Source organism: Rousettus aegyptiacus, unplaced genomic scaffold (assembly GCF_014176215.1).
Source record: "Rousettus aegyptiacus isolate mRouAeg1 unplaced genomic scaffold, mRouAeg1.p scaffold_m13_p_5, whole genome shotgun sequence".
In the NCBI taxonomy this organism is placed as follows: Eukaryota; Metazoa; Chordata; class Mammalia; order Chiroptera; family Pteropodidae; genus Rousettus; species Rousettus aegyptiacus.
Window position 1 is genome coordinate 88,941,242 of NW_023416308.1, and position 21,033 is coordinate 88,962,274.

General features: G+C 53.8%; 1 protein-coding gene across 1 annotated transcript in view; it reads left to right on the forward strand.

The window, feature by feature from the left end:
• The first annotated feature begins 1,070 nt into the window (after positions 1–1,070).
• KCNC1 (potassium voltage-gated channel subfamily C member 1) overlaps positions 1,071–21,033 on the forward strand; it is a 43,345-nt gene continuing 23,382 nt past the window's right edge. The window contains exon 1 of the mRNA XM_016139511.2: positions 1,071–2,645. Within this exon, the coding sequence (XP_015994997.1) occupies positions 2,076–2,645 (570 nt within the window). The 5' untranslated portion in view covers positions 1,071–2,075. The remainder of the gene's footprint in view (positions 2,646–21,033) is intronic.

Here is a 21,033-nt window from a genome sequence, read left to right on the forward strand (position 1 = left end):
CTACCCCCAGGATCATCTGTGAAGCTGTAGGAATCATAGCAGGCAGCCCCCAGACACAGTATGAGCTTACCATCCAGGGCAGCTGGAGCCCTAGGGGAGAGGGGTGATGATCAATGTTCAGGACCACCAGTGGCAGTTGCTCCTTTTGACCTCTAAGGGTAGAATGCCCTTTTCATAAGAGATCCCCACCTAGGGATCCAGGGCTAGTGTGGGAGGATCAGTGAGCTGGGATCAATAAGCAAGAGTGCGTGGTACTCATGAGAGACTAGGGTCAGCTTGGCGTTAAGAAGGGCCCAGGGTCGGTAAGGGATCAAAGGGGTTAACGGGGGTCCAGAATAATTGGGTTGTTAGTAGAGAGCTTAGAGGACAGCATGTGTGTTGCGTGTGTGGCTGGGGGTGGGGGGAGAGTAGGAGAGAGAGACTATTATTTTGGAGTCCTGCAAGAGAGTACCCCTGAAAAGATTACGTGGGCTCCAGATTCCGTGGAAAGGGTTGATATTAAAGGGCTGTTTGAAGCGGCCAATACTGGCCTGGGTCAAGGTGTGTCTCAGCAGTCGGGGGCGTCTCAGTTCACTAGGGGATCAGACAATCCCTAGTTTGGAAGGACAGGGGTGCAGACGCCTTTCTCACCTCAGTCTCACCCGGGGAAGCGGGCCTAGACGTCTCCCGGAGCCTGCGCCCATCGAGTAGCACTCCCCGAGGGCGGAGCGTCGGCGGGCCCCCGGGGAGAAGCAGAAACAGTGTTGGGCGGGCGCCCCCAGCGCCGGGGTTGAAGGAGGCCCGGCTCCGCGTGGGGCTGGGAGGGGGGCGCGGAATCAGGGCTTTTTAGGACCCAGCGCGGCGCCTCCCTCCGGGGGCGAGTGCGGCTGCGCGCGCCGTGTGCCCGTGTCCGGAGAGCGGCGGGCTGGACGCGGACCGCGCGAGCTAGCAAGCGACCAAGCGAGCCGAGCAGCAGCCCGGGCGGCAGCAGCGTCGCGGCGGCGGCGGCCGCTCCGCGCCTCGCTTCCCCGGCCTCGCCGCGCCGCGCCGGGACCCGCTACGCCCGCCTCTCGGGCCCGACTGCAGTAGCCCCCTCACCTCGGCTGGCAGCGCCAACCGCCTGCCCGAAGCGGGGCACGGAGCGCGGGGCGCAGAGGCACCGAAGCCAGTGCCCACCGGCCCCGCAGACCGAATCCAGCTCGGAGAACCCCTGCCGGGCCCCTCACAGCCCCACAGCAGTCCGGGAGCTGTCCTTTCAGCACCGCCGCCGGATTCGGAGCGCTTCCCAGCGGAGCTCCAGTTCGAGCCCGAGCGCACGGAGCGCAGCGCTCCGCGGCAGCCGCACGGAGCAGCGTTCCGGGTGCCCCTGCCCAGGGGGCCCGCCATCTCCGAGAGGCGGGGAGAAGGAGCGAAGAGGGCGGGCGGGCAGGCGCGCCCGCCGCCGGGGGGAGCAGGCAGCCAAGCAAGGAGAGAGGGAGGGAGCTGGAGCCCGCCTTGCTCCCCGAGCTGCAACCCGGCCACGCTGCGAGGAAAGCAGCGGGCATCCATCTCCCCGGTGCCGAGAGCACGCTGTGTCGACCGCCGCACAGGAGAGCGCGATTTTCCCGGCCCCTTCCCCTCCCCCTTCCGGGGGCTGGTCTATATATTTTGCCTTGGGAGCAGCTGACCTTCCCCCTCAAAAGCTTTGTGTCGATTTCTCCATTTTCCCGCTGAGATGGGGACGGTAGCCCGGCCCCCCTACCCTCTTTTCCCCCCTCCCCGGGCTCGCCGCTGAGCGCCGCCCCCTCCCTCCCTTCTTCCTTCCCTCCCTCCCTTTCCTCCTCTGCCTCCTCCGCAGCCGGACCAGCTCCCTCCCACATCTGGCGCCTAGAGACCTTGGGATCCCGCGCACACTCCCCTGGACCAGCACCCGACAGAAAGCCCCCCAAGGGGCTTGGGTCGCTCTTGGGGTGGCCGGAGCCGCGGTCGTCTGTCCCCCGCCGACGGCTGGGGGGAGGGGGGAGGAGGCTGCGCGCCCCCCTCCCCGGCGCCAACTCCCCCTGGCGGCCGCTCCCATGGGTGTCGCTGGGCCGCGCCATGCCTAAGGGGGCGCCGCGATGGGCCAAGGGGACGAGAGCGAGCGCATCGTGATCAACGTGGGCGGCACGCGCCACCAGACGTACCGCTCGACGCTGCGCACGCTGCCCGGCACGCGGCTCGCCTGGCTGGCAGAGCCCGACGCCCACAGCCATTTCGACTATGACCCGCGCGCCGACGAGTTCTTTTTCGACCGCCATCCGGGCGTCTTCGCGCACATCCTGAACTACTACCGCACGGGCAAGCTGCACTGCCCTGCCGACGTGTGCGGGCCGCTCTACGAGGAGGAGCTGGCCTTCTGGGGCATCGACGAGACCGACGTGGAGCCCTGCTGCTGGATGACGTACCGCCAGCACCGCGACGCCGAGGAGGCGCTGGACAGCTTCGGCGGCGCGCCCCTGGACAACAGCGCTGACGACGCGGACGCCGACGGCCCCGGCGACTCAGGTGACGGCGAGGACGAGCTGGAGATGACCAAGCGCCTGGCGCTCAGCGACTCCCCTGACGGCCGGCCCGGCGGCTTCTGGCGCCGCTGGCAGCCGCGAATCTGGGCGCTCTTCGAGGACCCCTACTCATCGCGCTATGCGCGGGTAAGTGATAACTAATCCATCAGAAGAGGGGTGCGGAAAGTAGGGTCCTGTACCTCTCGCGGGCAGGAGCGGATTTGAGAATTGGCACCTAGGGAGTCAGAACTGAAAGGTGTGTGTGTGTGTGTGTGTGTGTGTGTGTGTGTGTGTGTGTGTGTGTGTAAGAGAGAGGGGGACTTTTTTCATGGATGACTAGTTTTGTACGTATGTAAGTTCTATGTCTGTATTTCCAAATTTAATATATATGAGCGAGTATCAATGGGTGTGTTTATGTGTATGAGTAGATTGTATGTACATATTTATGTGACTGGCGGTGTATATTTGGGTGGGTAAAGAATGTAGTGGGAATGAGTGAGCATGTGTGTATGTTCGAGTGTGCAGAAGTGCCTGTGCTTTCATGTTTATGTCCTTGCAGATGTACACAGTGAAGGTGTGATCCACCGTTTAGATTTTGGTGTGGGGAAGGAAGCTGGGAGCCCTTCCTTCCTTAGGGCATCTGGAGCCAGCTAGAGTCCACAGAAAAGGGCTTGAGGCCTGGACTGTTGCCTGAGACTACCCCTCCCTAGGGAGCAGCCTCAAGCCATTCTGAAGAGGTGGTCAAGGGGGAATCTTTGTGGCTAATTACTAGCTTAGTAGTTGACATAGAGCTGGGCTGTGGGGAGGGTGATGTGACCCCTCAGAGACCTGCTCCTAGGAACAGAGCCTGACCTTCTTCCCTGTCAGAAGGGCAGGGTATTGGAGGGGACCACTGGGCTTAAGCCTCTGGGACCTGTCAAGAACAGAGGGGGTCTAAAAGGGACATAGAAGGAGATAAGTGAGAGGTGGGCGTGTCTTCACCAGCCACTCCCCTTTAGTGACAGCAGCTTGTTGCAGGCTAGGAAGGGCACTCTGCTGTTGACTGTAGCCCCTCAGGTGGCCTCTCTGGATCAGTTTCTTCATCCGTACAATGGGAAGAGGGGGGTCTGGTGAATTCTAAGTGTTTTTGTTACTTAAGTGAGCCCATAAGGGAGACACTGGTAGTAGCCACCTACCCTGGAAGAGACACCCCTTGCCTTCTTTCTCTGGTCTCTGTCCTCAGAGGCTTGAATGGAGCCTAAGGCATGAGTGAGAGGGTCAGAGTTGGGAATTTAAAGCAGAGCCCCTCTCCCATCCATAGCCACCCCCATCTTCCTGCTGGGCAAACCTCTGCCGTTCTCCTCTACATGCCTTCCCTCCTGCCCACTAGAACCAAAGGGGGAGGATGGGGCAAGGGAGGAAGCAGGAGTATCTGCTCAGCTGCCAAAGATCAATGGGGGAAAGGGATTTAGGTGACACTGAGGTGTCCTTAGGCAGAAAAAGGCAGTGCTTCGGCACAGGCCTGGTAGACTTGTTACTGAGATAAAACACTCAATGTTTTAGCATGTGAGGGAGGGAGCAGCATGTCAGAGTTTTATACATTAAATCCTAAAATAGATGTGTATGGGGGGGTGTAATAGGAAGAGAGCCAAAGCCCCCTCATTTTACCACCGAAGGCCCTACCCAAGGTCACCCAGGGAGCTTAGAGGCTAAGCAGGACTAGAACCAGGTCTCCTGGGACCTCATCCACCCCAGAGCTGGCCACCAGCTTCCTGCCATCCTCAAAGTGGACTGAGACCCTCGGAGGCCTCCTCTTCCCTCCCCTCTAATGACAGAAGCCACCATAGCCTGGGAATTATGTAACTGGAGGCAGTGGCTGAGCTGTGAGGAGGGGCAGGAGGAAGGAAACTGGAGGTTTGAACCAACACATGTTGGGAGGGGGGCAGGTGTTGCTGGGCGAAGGCCTGAGTTAGAGCAGCTGCCAACTCAGCCTGCAATCAACCTTAGACAGCATCTTACCACCACCACCACCACACCACCTTCCTTGGCCCAGGAAGCAAGAAGTGGGCCCAACTTCCTCATTTTTACCTTGTCCTCTCAGCCTCCTGGCTCCCTAGCAAAAGACTGCCCCTCCCCACCCTTGAGCTTAGCTTTAGGGCTCCAACCAATGTCCCCAAGCTACAGAACGAGCAGGGGTTACGTGAGGCTTGTCCTAGCCTTCTCCCTGTCCATCTTCTCCCACTGGATATTCCAAGGCTGTGGGGTGGCCTTTACCCAATGCAGAAAAATGGGCCAGCTAGGGTGGTGCGGGGTCTTGTTGGTATACGAAATGTTACAGAAAAGTTCTGCTTCTCTTGAGTGTCCATTGAAGGGCAGACTCTAAGGGAAAAGCTGGGCAGCAGAGGGGGATGGAGGTAAGTTAGAAGGTGCCCAGCCTGTGAGGCTTTCCCCAGTAGCCTCACAGAGTCATTCCGACTCCCCTGGGTGACAGATGAGGACACTGAGATCCACATGGGGAGGGACCTCCCCAAGGGCACACAAGCACTGAGGGCAAATCGTGGATTAGAACCCAGGCTTCCTGCCGCCCTCAGCTGGCCTAGCTGCATTGCGCTGCCTCTCTGCGCAGAGACTAGTCGGCTGCCTGCCCTCCCTCCCCCTCCATCCGTGCTCTGCCGCTGCTGCTGTCACCTTTGTTTACCCCTCCCCCACAGCGTCCCCCAGCCTCCTCTAATTTGTGAGACAGGATTTAAATTTTTATTCTAGATTCTAGGCCAGAATCCTGTATGTGTGTGACATTGTATATGTGTGTGAAAAAAAAAAGCTGTATGTGTGAGAGACTGTGTAAGAGAGATTCTGTATGTCTGTGAGAGACTCTTCATGTATGAGAAAGACTGAGAATAAAAATACGCATGAGTGAGACTCTGGATGTGGGGTGTGTGTGTGTGTGTGTGTGTGTGTGTGAAGACTGTGACATTCTGTGAGTCTCATAGAAATTCTGTGTGTGTGAGAGAGATCGTGTGTGTTTTGAGAGATGGACTTTGTGTGTGAAAATGAGAATGCATGAGTGTGTATATATAAGGAAAAAGAGATTGTATATGTAAGAGAGATACTACATGTGTATCTGAGAGAGGAGATTCTTGGGAGAGTGTGTGAAAGATGTGTGAGTGTGTCACTGTGAGTGTACTGATGTGTGTGGCAAATATGAAACTATGTATGCGAAGCTCTGCATGTGAGGCTGTGTGTGTAAGGCCGTGTGCATGAGGCCATCTGTGTGTGAGCTGTATGCAGGGTGGAGGAACCTACGTGTGACACAGACTGTATGTGAGGCTGTATGTAAGACAGGGACTGTGTGTCAACGGTGCTGTGTGTGCTTGTATGTGAGAGAGACCTTGTGTTGCCTGGGCATGCGTGTACCTTAGGAAGATGAAACTCCACACCAGCTTCCTGCCTGCTGCCTCCATCTCCTGGGACTCCTGAGCTGCCTTAGTGAGCAGTTTTGCTCCTCATTTCCCAACCTCAATAAAAATACTGCAGTAGCCCAGGCCAGTTGTTGATGTGTAGACCAGGTAGTAGGGCCATCTCACCCAGGCCTTAGCATTGGCCCGCAAAGATAGGGGCTACTTGGCTGGGGTGGGAGACCCCTTGGGTTTTTCAGTAGTGACAGTGCTAGCTGGAGCAGTTGGTTCTCAGGACCCTTTCTCCTATGGTTTCCTGGGCACCCAGGCTGAGGGGGTAAGGGGCGAGGAGATGAGCAAGGACAAATGAGTCCAGGTTGTATTCTGGGATGAGGGGTGGTGCCCTAGACACATACAAGAAAAGGATGATGATGACTCTATGTCTATGTCTGTCAAGGGTCTTCCTGGGGCTATGAGAGTAAGAACTGTCCCAGAAGAGGTAATGCTTGGGAGGCTTTGAGGAGCAAGTAGGAATTAGCTAGGCAGATGGCAGGAACAGCAATCCTAGCATGCAAAGCCATAGAGGTGTGAGAGCAGGCAGGGTTATGTTGGGGCAGCCCTGGGCAGCCTTTGACTTGAACCCTGCCCTCTTCTTTTCTTTGAGGGCCAGTGCAGGTCTGAGGCCTTTGGCTTTTATCTATGATTTGTATGTTGTCATCATGAATATTATTGTGTCAGAGAGTTGTGTGTGTGTGTGCGTGTGTGTGTGTGTATGTGTTGACATCTGTCCCCTGGAATCCCTTGACCTTCCAAATGACTAGGGAGTGCCAGTGGAAGTCCCACCTCCATCTCCCTCACTGCCCACCTCTCCTCCTACTCCAGGTCCCTGTCTCTCTCCCTTGTCTATGGTCCTGATGTTGTCTGACTCTTCCTCAGTTCTCTGGGAAGGAAATTCATCTGTGGCTGGGTTGAAGAGCCCAGCCAGAGGCTTCTGTTTTTTCCTTGGGTCCCAGCTGACACAGGGCTCTTGGAGCATTGGCTTGGCATGCAGAGGAATTGGGGACAGAGCTACTACTAGGGACATCCTAGGCAGCTTGCACCCTCAACTCGGCCCACTTCTCCAGGGCCCCAGTTCGAGTCATGGTAACATGTTAAGGAGACCCGTGAGCAGTGGCGAAGGGTCTGGGTGTGTTCCCCTCCCGCCCATCCCAAGTGCTTCCTGCCGCAGTGTATCCTTCATTCAGTGTTCTTCTCCTTCCCATGATGCTTTTATAGGTATCCTTGTATCTTCGAATGACAACTCCAGCCCCCAGCTCTCCTCCCAGTAAAGAAAAGCACAAACCAAGCATCTCCTACTCAAAGTCTCTCAGCCTCTTTACCTCTAAAATGGGCATAATGATAGAACACTCCCCCAGGGGGTCGATGGAAAGATTAACTGAGGTAATATGTGGAGAGGCCCAAGTCACAGGGCCTGGTATGTAGTAAGTACTCAATAAATGTTGGCTGTTACTATGACTCCTATTGGTTATATTATCATTGTACTTCATGACTCTTTTTAGACTTCATCCTTTGCCCTCCGTCTCCATGTCCTGGTTCAAGCCACTACTGTTTCCTTCAGGCCAACCTTTCTAACAGCTTCGGAACTGCTCTCCCTGCTCCAGCACCTACATCTCCAGTTCATTCTTTACTTGGCAACCACAGAGGTCTCTTCAACTCACAAATCTGTCAGCTCGCCTTCTTGCCTGCTCAAAACCCTTCGGTGCTTCCCTGGTCCATACCGTGGCCCCTCAGGCCCTGCCTGCCTCTCCATTCTCCTCTTGCCTGGCTCTCTCCATCGCTCAGTGAGCTCTAGCCACCCTGGCCTCATTTCAGTTTCTTGCATGTGCCAGGTCCCTCTGCCTTGGGGCCTTTGCATATGCTGTTCTTTCTAGAGCACTCTTTCCTCCTGGTTTTCCCCCTCGTCATCCTTTACACCCTGCCTCAAACATCAGTTCCTCAGTGATGCCTTCCCAGACCCCATAGGCTGGGTCAGGACTCAGAACCAGAGTCCTTCCCTTCATAGAAGCTATCCGGTTTGTAATAAAATGTCCATTAGCAACCTTGCTTGATTTGTCTCCTCCTCCAGACTCTAAGCTTCTTACATATGCGATATAATAAGAATGATCATTATGGCAGATGAGGACGCTGAGGCCACATGTGACTCAAGGTCACATGTGAAGAGGTTTCTTGTGGGGCTGGTTCAGAAACCCAGGTATCTAAGTCCCAGCTCAGTGGCCTGGGAGCTCATGTCCACCTTAAGGCACCTCAGGGAGTGTTTGGTGTCTGGTGCTCTTGGGTCAGGAGTCTATGCTCCCTAACTCTGGGTGGGAGGTCTAGCATCTGTCAGACGATTTGGAGATTAGCTTGAGCCTCCAAGAGAGAGGGAGGCAGGCTGTCTCAGTGGTGGGGGAGGAGGTCTGGTGGGAGCTTTTTCCAGGGCTTGCTGCCTGGGCCAGGGATCTTGGGGCCTTCCAAGACAGCTGAATATAGTGCTACAGCTATTCTGAGCAGTCCCATGACCAGTGTATTCGCTCTGGACCAAAAGGTCAGGGCCTCAAACCACTGCCTCCCATCAGCCCCCGGGCCAGCCATGTCACCCCACTCCTGGCCTGAGCTTCCCTTCCCCAGGTGCAGGCTCAGAGGAAAATAGGAACCTAAGAGCCTTCAGTGACTGTAGGCTGCCAGTCCTTGTTCAGGGCAACCACTGGGGCGGCAAGGGCCACCTTCCACATACCTGGGTACTCCCAGGCCATTTCTCACCACTGCCCTCATCCAGCGGAGGAGAAACAGGCTCAGAGAGGGGAAGATACTTACCCAGAACCACACAGGGAATCGGCGAGACTCAAACTCACATCCCAAGACTCTTGGCCTAGGGCCTGGCCCGTTGCATTTCTTTTGGCTCTCAATTTTAAAAGAACACCGAATCCCACCCGTGCCTGCTGCTGTCCTCTTACTACTCCCATTATTTCCTCCCCTAAAGGGTGGGAGAATAAGCAGCTACCTGCTCTCAGGCCTCTCTTCCCCATTCTTCCCTCAGGGCTCAGCACAGCTGGTCGAGACCTCCATAGGTCGGTCTGCCCAGACTTGGCCAAAATCCTATTCTTATCATTCCCCAAGCAGGATTTTACAGAACCCCCTTTCTTTTTTTGAATCACAATACTAATGGCTACTATTTACTAAAGCACTTAGTATGAGTCAGACAGTTTTAGGGGCTTGATTTACATATTCTCATTTAATTCTCACAAAACTCTCATGGAACTATATTAATATCATCACAAGCGATGGAGTCGGTATTCAGACTCGGGTCTGCCTGACAATGGAGCTCTGTCCATAACCACTGCTCAGTACTGCCTCTTGTTATTTCCAGTGATGGTGGGGTCTCTGGATTGCCAAGGCTCAGGCTTTGTTTTCATCTGGTTCCCTCCCTCCCCCACCAAACACTCTTTCCCAAAAAGCTATCGGGGAATTCTGCTCAGCCAGTTCTGACCCCTGAACAATGGCAGGTGAGGGTCCAGCCTGGAGGAGCTAAGAGAATGCTCTGGCAGCCTCCAGGAAGAGGGTTTTCAGAAGGTGCCTCAACTGCCCCTGCCACCCATGCAGGCCCTGGGCCTCCATATGGCCTGCAGAAAGATGGCAGAGGGCTTGGGGAGGATCACAAGTTATCCTGCATGAGGTCATGCATGGTGGGAATGCTGGCTTCTCCTCAGCTCGGCATTCGAGGCCTTCTGCTCTGGAACCTGGCCACGTCTCCTGCTGCTCCCTTCTGCCAGGCTCCTTCCTGGCCTCCTCATCTTCAGCCCTCATTCAAACCTCCAGGATTTTGCTCATGTCTTCCCCTCCGCCAGTAAACTTTCTAGTTTTTGCTTACTGTGAAAACTCATCCCTTAAGATCCCTAACGTTTAGCCTGGCTGCTCCCACCCTTGCTGACCTCCTTTGAGAGTGAGGGATCTGGGTTGAGCATGGAGTCACCAGGCTTACATGATTCAAGCTGGAGGTTTGCGGTTCAGTTCTGGAGGCCAGTAGCTGGGGACAGGCAAGCCCTCAGGATTAGGGACTAGCTGGGGTACATGGAGAGATGAGGCCACATACAAGACCCCAACACTGGGCATCAGGCAACTGGGCCAGAGAAAGATCTGTAGCCAGGCCATTAAACCAACTAGGCTCCCTTGGGCAAGTTCCACCACACCTTCAGGCTGCAGTTTCTCCACTCATAAAATTCAGAGGTTGTTCTAAATGACCACAAAGTCCCTTCCCAGCTCTGATATTCCAGGAGTCAAAGAATTCTGGGCTTCAGCTTCCCAGAGGCACTGTGAGAGCCAAGCTAGTCCTCCCCTAGCTCTCCTTCCTCACGCTTGGCCTAGCTCTTCCCTAGGGCACATGTGAGCTCTCCTGGCAAGAGTCCTGATACCAAGCAGGCAGGAGCCCAGGGGAGGGGGTCTGAAGAGCTTCCTACATTCATTCAGGCACCCTCAACCTGCTCTCGTTCACGCATTCATTCAGGGCATAGTAATTGTGCCCTGCTTGGGGTCGGTTCTCATGCTGAGTCCCTGTGAGCCATCAGTGGCGTGATAAACTCACCCAGCTTTCTCGTGGGCACACACATGGGGGTACCACCTCCTTAGGGTATGCTTGCTCAGGCCCGGTGAGTGGCATCTGTTGCCCTCTTGCCCCGGGGCCCTTCTATTGGCTGTCTGCCCTCTGGCAGTTGCAGAAAGATGCACTCAGACAGGAGTGCTGTACTATCCTATAGCGGCTGGAGAAGGGCAGGGGGGCTAACTTCAGTGGTGTAGGGGTGGAATGGGAAGCAGGTCAGTGAGCTGCTGCTCTGCTAAATGGGGCCAGGGTTGGGGTAGGGGTGTTCGCAACGGCTGCATCGGGAGCTGTGGGGATGGTTGCTGGATGACTCCCACCCATGGCTGGCTCTCAGATTACCGGTCATGCTTCAAAAAAGGTCAGGCTCCTGGGCTCTGTCCTGGGAGCATTAGATTCCTAGCTCTGGGGAGGGGTTAGGCAGAATGTTTACTCCACTCTTGGGTGATGCTAAGGCTTGGAGGGGAAGGGTCTGCAGTGGGGTTTGGGACATGGGGGCTCTTGCTACTCAGTGTGGTCCTCTGACCAAAATATCAACATCACCTGGGCAATTGTTAGAAAAAAAGAGTTCACCCCCACCACACACACCCCAGACCTACTGATTCAGAATCCGCATTTTAACGAGAGTCCCAGATGAATCACACACACATTAAATTCTGAGAAGTGCTGATACAGGCAACACTTCCCAGTCGTGGGGAGGTATAAGGACGCAGAAAGGCCTGGCTGGGTGTTTGCAGGTTGGCAGAGCTTCATGGGGGATTCTGACCTTTCCTTGTGCTCAAGATGTAGATATCAGGGTGATGGGCTTAAGGGTAAGGCCCTTAGCTCAGTAAATGGCAACTGTGTCCAGTTGCTCAGACCAAAAACCTTAGTGTCATCCTCGACTCTCCTCTTTATCTCACACAGCAATAAGTCCTGTTTCCCGCCCGTTGAAAACTTACCCAGGACCGAACCACATCTCATCACCTCCATTGCTACCTTCCTATCCGAAGCCACGTCTTCTCTCTTACCCATGTTTACTGCGAACTGTCCTCCCTGCCTCTGTCCTTGCCAGTGCCTTCTCCACATGGCAGTCAGGACCACCCTGGTAAAACGCCAGTCAGCCCGAGCCATGACGGCTGTGTCTCACTCGAGAGGAGCCTAAGTCCTTATGAGGGTTATAAGGAAACGCTTTACGAGCGTCACATGAACTTCTGCGCCCCACCTCTCCCTCTGTTCTCCTGCCTCCCTCCTTCATGCTCCGTCTGGCCTCCTTGGCTTCCCCCAACACACTGCGAGGGCCCCTGCCTCAGGACCTGTGCTCCTGCGGCTCCTTCCGCCTGGAGTGCTTTCTAGACTCAGATGCCAGTCGTCCCAGATTGTACCCTGCTGTCCCCATTCCCTCTTTTGTGCTTTCCTGTTTTCTCCTTGGCATTTACCACTATCTAACTACATTTTATTTATTTACCTTGTTTATTGTCTGTCTCACCCACTAGAATGTGAGCTCCCTGAGGGCAGGGACTTTTGTCTCTTTTACCCATCGTTCTACGCTTGGGACCTAGAATGGGGCCTGACACATAGTGGGTGCTAAATAGATATTTATTGAAAGAATGAACAAGGAGGCCAGAGCTCAAGGCCTAGGTCAGACATTGGCACCAATCTTTGAGCCACTCGATGGCTGGCCTCCTCCTTCCTAGCCTTACCTGGAAACGCAAACCCTCCCTCCTGCAAGCCTGCAGCCATGATAGAGAGGCAGAGGCTGAGGCAGTGCTGGGAGTGCTGGGCTGCCCTAGTCCGGGTCCAGTCAGGGTGGGGTCCCACCTGCCACTGTCACCACCTAGGGCCATAGCAGGCTCTTTATATCTTGACTCCACCATCTCTCTAAACTTCGCATGGCATAAGCCCAACCACTACTCACAACCAGAGCTCAAAGGCCAAGAAACTATTTTCCAAAACGAAGATGCACAAGCTCTAGGATGGTGACTTTGCAGGAACATTGAGTTCCCAAGTCCGCTTGGTCCAGCCTAACACCCAAGTCTGATTTCCCTTGGGATTCTGTTTCTCCTGAAGGCCAGCCAGGTTCTTTTTCTCTCTCCCTTCCTGTCTCCTTCCTTATCCACCTCCCTCTCGTCCCTTTCTCCTCCCATTGTCCCCTTTCCGCTATCAGCTATGTTAGCAGGAAGTTCTAGGCATTAGTTACTGGCTTTCAACAGACTCTATCCTTCGAAGGCCTAGGACGCTTTTTGTCTCAAACCCCTTGCCATGAGCCTCGGCTGTGTGTTCAGTAGATAGTAGGTGGGCTTTGTGGCTGGCCCCCACTTCCTAGCTTCCTGACCTTGGCAATATGATCTAGAGCTCCATTCTTTCCTAAGAGCATGGCTTCTGGAGCCAAGAGACCTGTGTTCAAATCCCAGCCCGCTTCCCAGCTGTGTGACCTTGGACAAATTCCCTGACCTGTCTGTGCCTCAAGAGAGGAATATTAATAGCACCTGACTCATAAAGAAGTCGTGAGGATTGAATGTGTTAAGCACTTAGCCTAGAACCCAGAACATAAGTGGTTTGTTATCGTGGGTTCCATTATTGTCTTTTTTCCAGCGCTTGGCTCTGAACGAGCCACACCTTCGCCTGTTCCCTATCTGCTTCCTTCTTTCAGCAACTGACTCTCCCTTCAAGTGCCTGTTTAGGGGTCACCTCACCTACCTTGGCCCTGGGCTCCCCTCCTCCCAGAATCTGCTTCCCCAAGGGGCCAGATTTCAGGGGTGTCACTCTGGGAGGCAAGCCTCAATTCTGTCTTGGTTCTGCCATAAAACTGCTGTTGTGTCATTGGCAGGTCACAGCCCCCTCTGAGCCTTAGTCTCCCATCTGTTATAATGGGTTGCTCATCTATGCTCTGCCTCCCTGCCCAGGTGTAGTGAGGAATGAGAAAGATGGATGATGAAACTTCTGCCTGCAGGTGGAGAGGGAGGGAGAGCCGTTGACATCAGGCTATGGTCGAGAGCCAAGCACAGGGACCTGAGATGCTGACAAGTGTGCCAGCGTCGTGAGACTGGCGGACAGGGGCATGTATCACAGTTCACGATTGAAACGTCTTCTCTTTAAAGGGGATGCTCAGGCACAGGGGTCAGTGGCAGCAGGAGCCAGGCAGACCCCAGGAGCTGCCAGAACCCGGGAGCTAGGGCCTGGAGCTCCTGTTTATGCCAGTGCTTGGTACTCACTCTGGGTCTGGGCTGCCCTGTCACACTGACGCCAGGCTGGATGGGGATGAGCTAATATTAGATGGGGCAGCTAAGACAGCTGAGCTCAGGGGGCTGCAGGAGCCACCCTCACTGGGCCCAGGTGCTGCTTCCTCAAGCTTGTGCAGGGCCTCAGATGCCCCTTCCACCCTAGCATGACGCAGACCCTTCCCCTGCCGGCCTGGCATCTCTGATCCTGCTTCACTCTGGTCTTGGCTCCAGCCCACAAGCCCCTGGCTCACTGCCTGTGGTATCCCCCCAACTTCACCTCTTTCCTTCCTCATCCACAGTGCAGGAAGGGACTTCTCCCTCAACACTCCTACTCTGCGCATAAAGACAGTTTGTGTAGTTCCCCTGCCAGGAGCTGCTGTTAGCATTCATTCATTCATTCAACAAATATTTTTTGAATATCTACTTACTAGGTCGCAGGCACTGCTTTAGAAGCTGGGAAGAGAAAACAACAAAACAGTCAAAAATCCCTGCCCTCAACAAGCTTATATTCTCATGCAAAGAGAATAAAAAGAAACAAATAGATATGTGGAATAAATAGTGTGTCAGATGGCGAGAAGTGCTGTGGAGATACATAATAGAGGGAAGGGCCCAGGAAGTCCTGGAAGTGGCATCTTTAACCAGGTAGGGAGGGTCTCCCTGAGCAGGTGATGCTTCAGCAAAGGCTTGAAGGAGGTGAGGGAAGGAGATATGTGACATCCAGGAAACAGAAGGAAATGGACATGCCCTGAACAGGCATGCGCCTGAGAGTCAAGACACAGTGAGAGATCAGTGTCCAGGGCCAGGCTCAGAGATCCAGGGGACAGTAATAGGTCAGATAGAGCAAGGCAGAGCTTCCCACAGCCCACGGCGCTCCCAACGGCGGGCCTGCCTCTAGCTGGGCCTGCCGGTGGGTTCTCCAGGTGTTCCAGCCCAGTGCTCAGTTGTACTCATATCTGCATTGCCATCCCCTACCCTCCCATGGCCACAGGGGCTGCACAGTCTGGACCTCCAGGAAGCTGGGCCTCAGAGACAGGGCTTCTGCCTCCCCAGAATGGGAAACCTCTGTCATCTTCCTAAAGCCAGCTATGCCCCGGAGGAGATGGTGGGCTACACACTGCTGCCACCACACCAAAGGATGAGCTGTTCCCTGAGGGGGATGTGGGGCTGGAGAGAAGTTTGCCAGGGAGTCAGCGGTGAGGGGCACTTCCAGATAAATCCTGTTAGCAATTCCTGTTCATATTGCCCTTGATAGCTGCTCACCTGGTTCTCACTCCAGGTGTGTGGAGAGACGATGGTTAGTGTGGTGGTTATAGACCAGACTGGAGCCAAACTGCCTAGGTCCAAACCTGGCTCCGCTGATTATTAGCTGTGTGACCTCTGCAAGCCTCGGCCACCTCCGCTCTAAAGAGGGGACAATAAGAGTCCCTTCTGCAAGGGGCTGCATGAGATGAATACGATAAGCTACAGAAAGCCCTTCAGCACAGCACATGGCACAGCACGGGTGTTTCCAGTTTCACACCGCTGCCGTTCTCACCATTTGGCACATGAGGCCTCTTTCTAGGAGGCTCTGCAGACACCGGCCTCACCCCGCTGAGAGCTTCCGAGAAGATGAACCTAATGACCACAAAGGGATGCTGTGACCAAGGAGGCTTCGTTGGTTCCCTGGGGAGCTTCTCTGCCTGTGCAGGTGGTAGAATGGGGAAATGTGACTCCCTTGGGCCTTGTCACCAGGACAAGACTGTGAACATACTCTAGACCACAGCCTCCTGCCAGGGCCAGCATCTTACCACTTAGAGATTAATGTTTTATGCTGAACCTCAGGGGACTCCTGAGCTGCTATGAGGAACACGGTCACCTGCTGGGCCACCTGGAGCCAGCCGGAACCCTGGGCTGAGGGCCGAAGGCTGGACCTACATGGCCGTCATCTTCTAAGGGCCGGCCCTGGGCAGCATGCTTCTCTCCATGTTGCCATGGCTCTCCTAACTTGGCCCCTGACAAGCCCACACACCTGGAGCATAGGTCTTGTCTTTTTTGGGCTCTAGCTTCCTCATCTATGGAGTGTGCATAAGGATGTCTCCCTACCTCTCAGCAATGCTGGGAGAATCCACTAAGACCAGAGGCAGAAAGATAATTTGTGAGGGAGAAAATATGGTTCATAGCAGGGCCGTGTGCAGGAGACCACGATCTCAAGGGCATGGGGAGTGCGAGGCGGGGATGCAGTAGAGATGAGAGCATAGGCCTTGGACCTGTCCGGGCCTGGGTTTTGGTCTCCTCTCTGCCTCAGTGTGAGCCGGTGGCGTCTGCCTGGGCCCATTTCCTTTTCTTTGAAAGGGGCATGAGTCTCAGAGGGGCAAAGCCCAAGCACTGTGCCTGGCACACAGACGGCACTTACCAGGGGTTGGATCTGGTCCCCTGAGGCACCATTGTCACCCTAGTCCTCGATTCATATTTCCCAGGGGAGCTGGTATAATGAGGCCTTGGCTGAGCCACAGAGACAAGGAGGCAGACTGTGGAAGCCTCATCCGGTGGCCCCACAGCCTCAGGGGTATGAACTACTGTCACCAATGATATATTTAGCGGCACAAAGGTCAGAAATGCCAGGAGCTGGCTTCCCTTCTAGGTGGCAGGAATCGTGTCTCCCAAGGCCTGGCTGTCACCAGGCAGATTATTTTTTTCCTGTCTGGCAATCAGAGGATCTGAGTAAAAGCCTCAGAGTAAGGAATTGCTGTGTTTTGTGCTAGCGTGCTGAGTCTTGCCATGTCCATGGCCCTTCCCAAACCCTGTTGTGCTACCCTTCAAAATCCCACCCATCCTATCCTTCCAGAGCACCCACCTTTGGCCTCTGTGCACATCAGCTGTGCCTCCAGCATGCTCTAGCTCCCTGCCTCCTGTCTTTTCTTATTTTCTTCCCTCCACCAAGAATGCTCTTTCTTCCACCTCTGTGTATTTGAAACAGAGCCATCTTTCAAGGCTGGCTTTGATGTCCCCTCCTGTCTGGAGCCTTTCCTGATCACCCTCCTGAAGAGGCTGCTCTCCCAGAAAACTCTGCCTGCCCTTGATCCAGCTGACCTATTGAGGGTACATGTCTTCTTGACTCAGCTGCAGCCTCTTAGAGGACAAGGACCAGCCTAAGCAATGATAGTGCCTATTACATAACATGGAATCAATCAGTCTTTGCTGAAGCAACGTACCTCACAACAGCCCTGTAAGGTACAAGGATTAGATATTATCCCCATTTTATTAATGAAGGAAAAAATGGTCCAGAGAGGTTAATTTATTTATACAAGACCACGCAGTTAGTAAGAGGTGGGAAAAGGATTAGACCCCAGGTCTTCTTTGGGAAATTAAGAAGGTAAATTAGAGCAGCGCCAGTGTTCCTTACTGCCCTATTATGCTGTGGTTCTCTGGTCAAGAATGAAGTAGTTGGATAGACAGATAGATGATGAACAAGTGGACGAAAGAATGAATGAAAAGATGGGTACATGAATGGATATGGATGAATGGTGGAGGGAAGGATGTATGAATGGATACCCAGCTGAGTGAGTAGCTTAGTGGATGGGTCAACAAATGGGTGAATGTGAAGATGGATAGATAAATTTCTAGCCTCTTGGCTTCAAGGCAGGAGAGAAAATCCTGCCTCTCATGGAATGAAAACACCCTAGAGGACAGGAGTTGGAAGCCAAGAACCTCACCGTGGAAGGCAGGGTGGAGCAACCCATCCCATGTGTAGAGAATGTGGGTTTGCCAGATGTAGAGTGAGGAAGCTGGGAGCTGGGGGCAGGGACTGGCCTGGGAGACTTGCCTACTGTCAAAGGTAAGAGGCTCTGATGGAGGAGAACCAGGGTAGGCTGGAAAGAAGTTGTAGGCAGTGCCATATGACAGGGAAAGCTTCAGGCCCCAGGGTTCTCCAGGCTCCCTGAAGCCATTGTAGGCAGACAGTGAGTGGGGAGTTGACCTCTGAACCCCAGGACACTCTGATCCTACCTGTAGTTTCAGTCTATTCTGAGATGGGGAGGACACTCTTCATCCTCAGGTCCCCCAGCCTTGGTGGATGAGCTCTTATAGTTCTGGCAGAGCATGCTCCAGGGGGCAGCACAGCTCTGCTGACTGGGGAGTAGGCCCTCCTGAGGCCCTAGATGACCTTGGCTCAGGTGTACTGAGATCCACCTGAGATTCCCACTGCTTTTTGCTGTCAATCCCCAGGCTCTAGACATGAGCTCCAGGGCTTTCATTCTAATTGCCTAGCAAGGGCCAATAAAGGGACCACAGATATGGGTGGCCAATCGTTGAGCTTGGCAGCGCCTGGAGATGCTACTAGCCTAAAACATTTCTCCAGCTGGAGCTAAAGGTCTTCATCTGCACAAGGCACAATGCTGTGAGCGTCTGTGCTCACAGACACAAAGCCTTGTTCTAGCGTTGCCCCCGGCAGCAGGCTGCACCCCCTACATACATTCACTGGCCCCAGCAATCTCCCTGGGAAACCAGGTCCCAATGAGAGTGCCTGGTGTGCCGCTAACTGCTCATTACAGTCACGGCTGCAGCTAAGTATAGCTCCAACGCACACAAGACCAAGACAACAAGGGAAAGTCTTTCCATAAAAAAACTCCACATGCAAGCACACAAACATCTGTACACACATGCTCCCCACACTCATGCGTACCGATGGCCTTGGACACTCATGGACCCATACTTGCACCAAAACAAAGTTTCATTTATTCACTCAGGCATTCATTCTGTAAATATTTGTTGAGGGATTAGGAGAGTGGTTAAGAGTATGTATTCTGGAGTTAGACAAAGCTGGGTTTCGAATTCTAACTCCGTCACCTCCCTGGTATGTGATCTTGGGCAACTTAACCTCTCCAAGCCTCAGTTTCCTTCTTTGTAAAATTGGGATGGTAATCACAGTATGGACCTCAGATATGGTGTAAAGGTAATGAGATGAGGCAAGCGAGAGAGCTCAGGACAGGTCCAGCTCAAGATAAGTGTCAATACACAGTAGGTATCTTTATCCTCACGACGGATACCTACTATGCGCCTAGCTCTATGCCAGGAGCTTTATTTAAAGCTATTATTTCTGGACGTGGTTTTGAAAAGTGGTGCCTGGTGTATAATAGGCACCCAGTAAGTACTTGATGATTTAATGAATGAAAAATGGAGTGAAAGCTGCATCAATACATAGCCGATGTCCTTGGAGCTTAATTCTCCCAGAAGGAATCCACCCTCACTGTATCTTGTGCAGGCTTTCTTGGTAGGATCTAGATGTTCTTATGGGTTCACAGGTGTCCTAGAAATAGAGGAGGAGCTCAAGGGGATCTGAGCCACCCCTCTTTTTGCAGATGGGGAAATGGCAGCACAGTGGGAGCAGGGAGCTCTGGGCTGACACTAGGTAGGACTCCATCTGCCAGGGAAGAAGCTGAAATCCTGTCCAGCCGGGGTAGGAAATAAGCTTAAGGATTCGAAAGTACTGTCCCCATTCTCAACCTTTGAACAGGCTGGCAACTAAACTGCCTGGGACATCTCCTCCCATTGCACCTTCTCAAAAAGAAAGTGACATTTCCTGGTGCTTTTTTAAGCCCAGGCTGGCTGGGCCAGACCTGGGCATGGGGTGGGGAGGGGGCGGGTGGCGCCGGGAGTCACACACTCCAAGTCTCTCCTCACCTTGAGTGATCTCAAGATGCTGGGAATAGACATGGTCTCATCTCCTCACCATGTGTCCCAGATTCCAGTTCTGATGCCCAGATTCTAGATTCCACACTCTAGGGCCCACATGCGGGTTTTGAATTCCACGTTCCCATGCCAGTTCTGCCCCCTAGGCAGGACTGGGGCTGTGGAACTCCACAACTAGAGCCTTCAGCCGACAGCCTGCTGGATGAGGAAGATATGGCTGGCTGCCCCTCTCCGTGAAGGAGGCTTTGTGCCCTTGTGCCCTCTCGCCCCAGTCCTTTCTGTCCATGTCTGGTGGGAACTCAGGTCTTTGTTTACTGAGTGTGCCCATTGCCCAGAGACACGTGATTGTGCCTGCTGCACGTGTAGACGTGAGTCTGCTGTAATGAGTGTACCCATTGCCAGTGTAGACATGGGTCTGCTCTCAATCTCTGCCCATTGCCAGTGTAACAAACAATTTCTGTGGAGATTGAGCTGATGAGAACATAGCTGAATGATTCATGACTGCATCCAAGGCCACCTAGCCACAGATTCACAGATAGAGATTATCCTTTTACTGATGTAGAAGAAGATCCGCTGTAAGTGTGGTCAGTGCTGGCGTGTCTGAAATCAGTGATCATGGACATTGTCAGTGTAGATGCAGATAGAGAGAGCATCAGTGAATCAACGATTGTGCACACTGCCTGTGCAGACGAGAGAAGGTGGGCACCAGAGGAGGGGCTCACTTCCTAAGGAGACCAAAGGGAGTAAACGTGTTAGGTCCATTGTGTGGAAGGATTGAGGCCAGAGGACACAGGATGTGTATCCATGACCTTCACACAGATGGGAAGCTGTGCTCTTGGTTAGCTGGGCTCCTGGTTCCTGAAGAAGGGACCCCCTTCCCCTGCTAGTGTACGGCATGTGGTGAGGCCTGGCAGCAGGGCCAGCCCTGATCCTCAGATCCAGCCACCTCATAGACCTTAAATTCCCAAGGACAATAAATATGAAAACTCAGTAGATTAGATAGTGTAAAGTGTCAGTACTCATCCAACCACACACTTAGAATGAGTGAGTGTTATTGTATGTATATTAAACCTCAGTAAAGCTGTGGGGAAGTTAGTATGTTTGAAGATGGTATGTAAAAATGGCAAGGGGAGCAGAATACGAAAACCAGATTTGGTGGAGGGTGCTGGTCGAGGATTGGCCTCAGGAGACAGTGAAAGAATGAGCCATGAGGCTCCCTGGGGAAACGCACTCTGGACGGAGGGAACAGCCAGTGCGAGGGCCCTCAGGCGGGCACGTGTCCGGCATGTTTAAGGAACGAGTTTGAAGAGGCCAGTGTGGCTAGAACAAGCCAAGGCGACAGTGGTAGGAGAGGAGCTTGGAGGGGTAGCGGAGGACCAGATCACGTGGGGACTGGCAGGGAATAGCAAGGACCTCGGCTTACACTCCAAGAGAAATTGTGAGCCAGTGCAGGGTGTGAGGCAGAGAAATGATCAAATTTACATTTTTAAAGGATCATCTAGCCACTGGGTTTAAAATAGTCCTAGAGCACCAGGAGCACTGGAAGCCCAGAGACCAGGTAAGAGGCTCTCACGATAATCTAGGGGGAAGTGGCGATGGCTGGGACAGGGCGGTGACAGTGGTGGTGAGGAGTGGTCCGATTCTGGATGTATTTCAAGCTG